Raw genomic sequence first — 8,489 nt, 5'->3', positions numbered from 1 at the left:
CCCCCCCGATTCTCTCCCCCATCCCACTGGGGGGCAGTGAGCGCACGGCTGCGTGGGGTTTAGCTGCCTGCCAGGTTAAACCACAACAAGGTGAAATACAGATTTCAAATATAATTTTTTGTTTTTTGTTTTTTTTTTAACCCTTGGTACTCTAAAAAGGAACATGACAGTGGCTTTGGCTTGTTTCAGTCCTTACCTGGGACAAGGGTGATGGGTCTAACTGTTTGACCTTGCTGTACATTCAGAACAATTCCAACTTGGTTCATTGTGTTTTGTACAGGCCGCACATTCCTCACAGGAAATCCCTGCCATCAAACAATACCGTTACCATACTGAGCATATCTGAAGTACTTTCAATATGAGCTTTCTACCCTAAACATCAACTGAACAAATAAACCCCCACCCCACAGTACTATCTATAGATCAATTGAACTATGAGGCCATAGTTCTTGGCCAGCACCTCACCCAACAGTAGGGCCACATTCCTTATAATCTACAACATTCTGATATACAGCCTCCACTCTCAAGTGCTCCTTCCCTAAGCACCTACAGAAATCTTCTCCCAGGTCTTAGCAAATGCTCAAAGAAGCCAGTGGACATTTTAAAAAAAAAAAAGTTACCTGCACATTTCCCAGGAAAATAAAACAAAAGTAGTTAAGTATTCAGCAAGGTCAAATTCACACAGAGCGGACAGACCCACCTACAGCAGGGAGTCAGGCCCTACTGGTAAGGCTACGAGTGAGAGCCAGCGTGAAGTCCCATCAGACCTGTGCTGGCTCCACAGGACCTGCTGAGGTATGGAACACGGCCAATTTTCTCAAGTGAGATTCAACTACAAAATGACTAGGAACACAAGCTATTTCCAGACAAAGCTATTTCTAAATCTACATAAATTAAAAACCAAAAACCCAACAGATTTCAGCTCAAGTGTAACATCCACTAAAGTGCACAAGAAAAACTGAAACAGGCATCTGATTATCTAACAGAGAACAGTCTTCCACGGATGAGTGCACCAGATCTCCTGTCTCAGCCATCCTGGCTGGAAGGGCACTCACCTGGGTTGTTATGAAGATGGGCTGGCTGGTCACTGGAGAATTTGTGACATGATTGGCATTCTGCATGATCTGTACAGGTCGTAACACTGGCTGAGTTACCATTGTGCCCAGACCTGAGGTCGGGTTCTGGGTAAGGATTAGCGGCTGTCCACTTTGCTGAACAAGAGGATTGCCAGCTAGAAGAAAAACAGAAATATAGCAGAAGTCACATTTGTCAGGTAAAGAGACTGCTGCTTCTCACACACACTCAGTTGGCAATTTTAGTCTTCAGAATTTGAATGAGTTTCACAAGCTTACTTTTAAAGCATGCTCTGGAAAGCCCTCCAACCCTTCTATATATTGTTTTAATATTCATATTTAGACTAGGGTTTTCCAAGCTGCCTAGGAACTAGGTGTTCAAATCCCTGAGCCTTGAGCAACCTCAGAGAGTGATTATTCTGGCTCCTGCGTGCTCTTTGAACACAGCCACAGCAGCTAAAGAAAATATTTTTTTCTAGTCTCATGAAGTAAAAATTCACCTGCTGGCAGATACTGGGAAAACTTATGCTGAACCACTACAACCCCTGGCATAGGACGTGTACCAGAGGTAGAGCTGCACTAGAAGTTTCTGAACAGCATCGACAATCACAAGCTGTCGGGAACACCAGAGTCTGCTGAGGGCTTCAATTAACCAGGACCAGGAGGTCACAAGAATTCTGAAGTAACCCAAAATTATTTTCAGCATCCTCGGGTAGAAAGAGGACTATAGGACTGAACCTTCAAAGTGGCAGACAAACTTCAACTTTAACAAAAGAAGGAGAAAAAAAAAAGGAAAGAGATTGAAAACATCTGGATCACAGTGAAGTCATGATGTGCATGCAGTCTGCGTCATAAGAATATCTTGTAACGGTTCAAAGTGCTTATTCTCTTGATTCAGGAGTGAAACATCCTGCTTGAAAAAAGTTAACGATGGGGAAGACAGCAGTTTTAGCTGCTGATATCCTTAATATCACACAATACATGAAAAATATTTCACACAAGTTCTTTGGTATGAGAGTATGTTCATGTAATTACAAACAACCAGGTTACTGCAGCTTAGCAAGATACCACATGCTAGCTGAGACCCACTGTCTGTCTGTGCGGGTGCTCCTAACCGACTTCATTTGGAAGTAAAACCACTCAGCTTAAAACGTCTTCATGATGTTTTATACTAATGGGTTTTATTTAGTATTTGTTTGTTTGACAATAACTTGCACTTTACAGTAAGCAGCAGTAACTTGATTGCTTGCAATTGTGCCGACGTACCTGTCAGGGAGCTCTAACACTGGTGTTACCCACCATCGCGCCCAGAGGGATTTCCCTAATGGATTTTCACTGTATATGTCTACTACGGACTTGCTGCTTATAGATACAGCTGCCCAATAACTCCACCATGAGGTTCTGTCCTCAGGTGCACATCATCTTGTGAAGTTTTGACTGCTAACATCCCATGACCACTCCTAGAGTTACCTAATGCTTTCCATTACCTGCAGATGAAAAAGGTATCCTATTGCTTTGTGAACCGCTAACTGCGCAGATCAAGGTTTCTATGATGGAGGTCTGCCTCGATGATTTTTTTTTTTGGTGGTAGGCTGCAACAACTAGAATTGTTCAGTCATTAAAGAAAAGCAAACTTTGCTTCTTCTGGTGTCTTTTTTTCTTGTAACATTTTCTTCTGCACAGTTGCCCAAGGGCCATCCGTGATCTCCGACTACCCCCAGGAAAATCCACAGGGGTAGGTAACATTAATCAGCTTCTGGTCATCTCAGCTTGCAGCAGCCCAGCAGACACCTTCTCGCAGTTGGCTGTGTCCTTCAGTCAAGATCCCATTTGTCCCACGTGTGCTCTCTGTTCCACAAGCTCTTACTTGCCAACCAGAACAGACTTGCAATATTTGCACAGAATGAGGAAAGTCAAACCCAGGAATATTGCCCAATTGCTTCTGGCAACTTGGGGGCCAACGTCGCACCAAAACAAAGATCAGAAGAGTCTCCCATCTACTGCCAATGTTTGCTGGCACCCGAGAGATGAGTAAGGAATTAAAAGGAAGAGAAGAAAAGATGAGGGAGGAGACTGTGAAGAAACATGCTAGTGAAAGATGGGATTAAGTGGTCTACAATGACCGAGGTACTGGTTCAGAAAACACAGAACAAGCCTTTGCTACTGACAAACACTAACGATGCTCAGCCAAACACTGTTGACGTCGGTCCCCTTCAGTGGCCAGTCTACTGGAGGATGGACACAATTCTCTGTTCCCACGCACCGCGTTAGCTCAAGCCCATGCTGTGGATCAAGCTAAGAAGTAACCGTAAAGGTCAGCTACTGCAGTTTTCATACACCCTCTCACAACGCAAACTTTAACTCACGGCCAGACATTGTCTTTTCCACAGAAATCCGCCTCACTTTGCGCACAGCGGGGATGATGGTCAGGGAACAAATCAAAGCTATGCAGGAAACGAGGCGATGTCTGTACACGTCTGACTCTTGCACTGTAAACAATGGAAATATGATGGGAGCAAGGGACCATCAAAGAGAGGGGTGTTTTGGTACCTGAGGCTGTTGACTATCATCTGGAAAAAAATGAATCTTATCCCATTAGGCAGTTTAGCAAAAAATTTACTTTTTACTCTGGTGATCACTACACCTTCATCTCCCAAATGCCTATTACAGGTGACATATGGCCAGGTCTAACAGACAGCAAGGAACTTCCAACAGCAAGTGATCTGCACATATAAAATGCATTACCTTTTCTAAATATCATGGGGGAGGGGAAAACCATTTAAAAACAAAATAAATTAGGCCACAAACATTTCAAACTCAACTCCAGAAAATGAGCAGGATACTTATTTGGGCTTCAATTCCTTCTTCCTCTATACCATTCTTCCTCGCAAAGTTTAGCTCATTCATGTATTTGTGTTTATACTCAATCCCGCTATTACTATAATCCATGCCTTGAGGACAAAGGGCTTCCAAATCAGCAGAGGGAGCCGTGATACAGGAAGCCCCACAGGAATCTTCCCACCGTAGATCTGCAGCACAGTATGACACGAGACTGACAGAATATCCAGGCTGTTTCAGGGCTACAAGATGGCCCAACATTACTGAAACTGCTGATGTTAGAGGAAAGGGTTGCTGTACCCGAACAGCAAGTGTTTCCTATGTAACTGTGTAAATCCAGGAAAAGACTTGCTGCATGCCAAAATGTTCTGACCCACAGCCAAAACAGCTTCTTTTAATGGAAGATGCTTTACACTGCCAGTCTGGATGCTGCCTGGCTGGCAATCCTCAGGGTATATGATCCAAATGTTTTCATGAAGATTATACTAGGCAGAAACAGTAGGGTAACGGAAGACTACATCACAAGGTTCAGATCCAAGCCACACAACTGCCTGGCCCACACTGCACCTTGCCTCACTTTTTCAAGCACCTTAGCCAGCAGGGGGACTGCTGGAAAAGAGACACCAGTTCCCACTGCCGGAGCACGAAGAAGGGAGAGAGAGGGGGGGGAAAAAAAAAAAAAAAGGCGCATCAATCAGCAAGCATAACCTCAAACCAAGGCAGAGGATGGAGATGCTGAGATGTCATGAAGGCTAGCAGCCTACCTTTGACCACTTTCTTCTTTAGGATCAAAAACAATGAGCACGAACCCACTACTGTCTGAACTCTGTGCATGCTGCCTCCAATCCCAACTGAAAAAGAGGACATGCTTCCAGCCTTTGCTGTTTTATAAAGCAAGGTCTCTGAAGAGGGATATGAAAAAGATGGAAGGAGTGAATGAAAACTAGAGACAAATAGACTGGACTTGCAATCTTAAAAAAAAAAAAAAAAAAAAAAAAAAAAGAGAGGTAATCCCTTCACAATACTCCTGAAAGTAAGGTGATTATCAAAGAGAAGAGACAGAGCAGTTGAGGAAGAAGAAAAAAAAAGGAAAAAAAAAAAAGAATCTTTGGATAGTTTATCAGGTTCTGAACATTTACATCCCACCTAGTATCCGATGAAGGCCCAAATCCAGAGCATCAGCAGATCATTTTCTCCTCCTCAGTGTCTCGAGGATCTTACTTGGCTGACAAGGAGCACACAGTCATCCCCAAATCTTTCAAGGAGTGGAGACCTTGCCAAACGCTGAAAGTTTGTGACTGCAAATGAAAGGTCTTACATTGCCACTCGAACTTCCATGCCTGAAGACTGAAGCTATGATGACCTCATGGTTAGTACACAGGCCACCGTGCAACCTCAAGCAGAGTGTGACAGTCAGGTTTCCAGCTCCTTCTGGCACTCTTTTGGAGTTTACAAATAACCTGGGAAGACTTCTACTAGTTTAACAAACAAAAGATGACTTTGGGTTTAAGTCCATTTTAAAGCAGAGACCAGCTGACAAAGATGACCTGGTCAAATCAGTCGAACGATTTTGACTCTTTCCTCTCAGTGTGGACTTGGCAGGTCCCTGCCATGTTGCTCCCTCCTGAAATGCTATCATTACTAGACAAAACAATAGCAGAAGCATATATAAATACTCTAATTCCTTACCAGAAACTGCAGGTTCTTTTCAATGTGGCCACGATGGACACAGTTGTATGCCCAATTTTTTTTTTTTTTTTTTCAGGCTTTGGCAGACTTTCATAATTGAGAATACAAGCCTTCCTGTAGTGGCATGTCCAAGAGCGTGCAGTACTTCTCTTAGATTGTTTCCAAGGAGGTTTGTAAGGTTTCCACAGGTCCTGGAGCACTTTAAACTCACCGGCCAAGACAGATGTGCATAGATTCACTATTTCATCTAGGGAGAATGAGGAGACCATGGCAGAAATCAGCTGCTGGGAAAGAACAAATTACGTTCTTCTCTCTTCTCCTCCTGCCTCTCAAGTGTATGATTTTCCAAGTAGCTCGCTGGAAATGGGTTTAATTTGCTTCTTGGAGGAGCCACGATGGACACAGTTTTTTGCCCAATTTTTTTTTTTTTTTTTTCAGGCTTTGGCAGACTTTCATAATTGAGAATGACAAGCCTTCTGTAGTGGCATGTCCAAGAGCGTGCAGTACTTCTCTTAGATTGTTTCCAAGGAGGTTTGTAAGGTTTCCACAGGTCCTGGAGCACTTTAAACTCACCGGCCAAGACAGATGTGCATAGATTCACTATTTCATCTAGGGAGAATGAGGAGACCATGGCAGAAATCAGCTGCTGGGAAAGAACAAATTACGTTCTTCTCTCTTCTCCTCCTGCCTCTCAAGTGTATGATTTTCCAAGTAGCTCGCTGGAAATGGGTTTAATTTGCTTCTTGGAGGAGGGTGATTTAGACCTAAATGCCAGTTGATGAAGCAAGCCTCCTGAACAGCTCATTTAGTCCAACGATCCTTGCGAATCCTAGGCCTCCTCCTACACTTCTTGAACTCCTCCTTGACTTCCAGTATGTTACCAGGAAGGCAGAATGTAGACATGTGGAAGAGGAGTTTCTTTATCCTCTCTCTCAGCTAAGCACAGCAGAGATGCTCTCCTCTAAAGGAGAAGCCACTCTTGTCGAATGTGCCCTGCGTGTTCACAGGAGAGGTTGGACTGACAAAGCCTCTTTAATCTGATACTCCAGAAACCCCATACAGGTGATCTGCACTTCACAACAGCATGACCTTCCTAGAGAAGAACGCTAGTGCTGAGCCCATCAATAAGTTACTCTACACCGCGAACAACTGAAGTGCAGAGACAGGGACCTCAAAGGTAGAGCAGACCACACCATTGCTAAGGAGGCCATCGGTGCCAAGGCTCCTGCCACTGACACAATCCCCATCAAAATCAGCGATAAATGGTTAGGACTGGTGTCAGCACGTCATGATTTAGAGGTTACCATACACGCAGACTTTGAATTCAACACCTGGGCATCAATAAAGGTCCTCTCAGCCAAATGAAGGGTGGACTAATAAGCCCAGGATGACTCAATTCCTTGATGACTTTGTTCTCCGATGAATGGCTCTCAGTAGCCAGCACTGTTAACCAAGGGGCAAAAAGGATCAACATAGGGCCACACCGTTAAGGCTTTAATGGCAGGTGATGTGGGCATCAAGTGGAGTCAGCTCACCAGGGCACTCCGAGAAATAAGGGATTACTGGGGCCTGGGGACAGACACTTGTAGGTGTCTCAAGGAGCCTTCCATCATTCTTAGGAGAAGCAACTTCAGGTGGCTCCTGTGCTCTCTGAATCCATTTCCAGAAAGCATGGCAGGTCGAGCACTGCTCCAAGATATATCCTTCAAGATATGGTAAGCACAGGGAGCAAAGCTAAGAGAAGCTTCTGCCATAACACCACTCCCTAGATGACAGGCTAGCTGAGCTTGATGTAAGCAAACATGTAATTTTTGTCAACAAGTGTAAGGGAGAAAAGTTATACTAAATGTTACATACAGTTTAAGGGAGAGAGGGATCACAGGGCAGTATGCAGAGTAAGCATGCACTGCAAGCGTCCTGTCAACACTGATGCAGGCAGTAATTTAAACTAGACTAAGTTTTCTCACTTCCCACCCTAACCTGACTTAACCATACACTGTTACGCATTTGCTGCATATTAAATATGAGTGCAGTATTTTCTTCTATAGTTTCTCTATTTTCAGGACAAAAAGCGATTCTTGTGGTGAAAAGAATTATAGGAATGTAAGTTATATTTTTATCTGATGGTGGAATTATTAAAAAGGAGTCAAGCTGTCAGGCTGATGTGCTGCATGGCACCCACCTCATTTTCCTGTCAACAACAACAGTGCTTTTTTGGATACGAGGAGTCTGTGGAAACGGACAGACATATATGTTATACCAGCTAGCTATGCATGTATACATAATATAAGAAAGAACTTGTTTGAGTGGGATACAGGTATAGCTAAAAACAATCAAAGGAAATTAAGGAAAGAAAAAAATTAGGCCGAGCGTCACTTCAAATATATTTAGCTTTCAGTAATTTTTCCTTTTATGTCCCAGTAATTTGAGACATTTTAAAACTAATCTGCAGGGAAAAATTTGGATCCAGCAGAAAGATGGAAAAAGATAAACTAAAAGATATTTCCATTTTCAGTTTGGAAATCCTGTTTCTTGAGTTTTGGACACGGGGTCATCTCTACCCAGTCCTGTACGCACTTCTGCTCTGTTCATTCAAAGGAGAACTTGTGGTTTGTGTACATCAACATTAAGAACTACAATACACCTCTGTCCTGGTTTCGGCAGGGATAGAGTTAATTTCCTTCCTAGTAGCTGGTACAGTGCTGTGTTTTGGATTTAGGATGAGAACAAAGTTGATAAGGCACCGATGTTTTAGTTGTTGCTAGGTAATGCTTACACTAGCCAAGGACTTTTTAGTTTCCCATGCTCTACCGACTGAGAAGGCTGGAGGTGCACAAGAAGCTGGGAGGGGGCACAGCCAAACTGGCCAAAGGGACATTCCATACCATG

At 43.6% G+C, this 8,489-nt stretch overlaps 1 protein-coding gene across 2 annotated transcripts in view; it reads right to left on the bottom strand.

Moving 5' to 3' along the window:
• The window catches only part of POGZ (pogo transposable element with ZNF domain), a 28,472-nt gene that overhangs the window by 13,553 nt on the left and 6,430 nt on the right, over window positions 1-8,489 (bottom strand). For both annotated transcript variants that reach the window (XM_009281221.2, XM_009281222.2), the window contains exons 2-3: window positions 1,056-1,231; window positions 197-305 (exon numbers count right to left, since the gene is read on the bottom strand). In XM_009281221.2, coding sequence (XP_009279496.1) covers window positions 197-305; window positions 1,056-1,231 — 285 coding nt within the window. The remainder of the gene's footprint in view (window positions 1-196; window positions 306-1,055; window positions 1,232-8,489) is intronic.

This window comes from Aptenodytes forsteri, unplaced genomic scaffold, assembly GCF_000699145.1.
Source record: "Aptenodytes forsteri isolate BGI_AS27 unplaced genomic scaffold, ASM69914v1 Scaffold276, whole genome shotgun sequence".
Classification (NCBI taxonomy): Eukaryota; Metazoa; Chordata; class Aves; order Sphenisciformes; family Spheniscidae; genus Aptenodytes; species Aptenodytes forsteri.
Note: the sequence above shows the minus strand (reverse complement) of the source record. Positions and strands in the feature narration are given on the sequence as shown.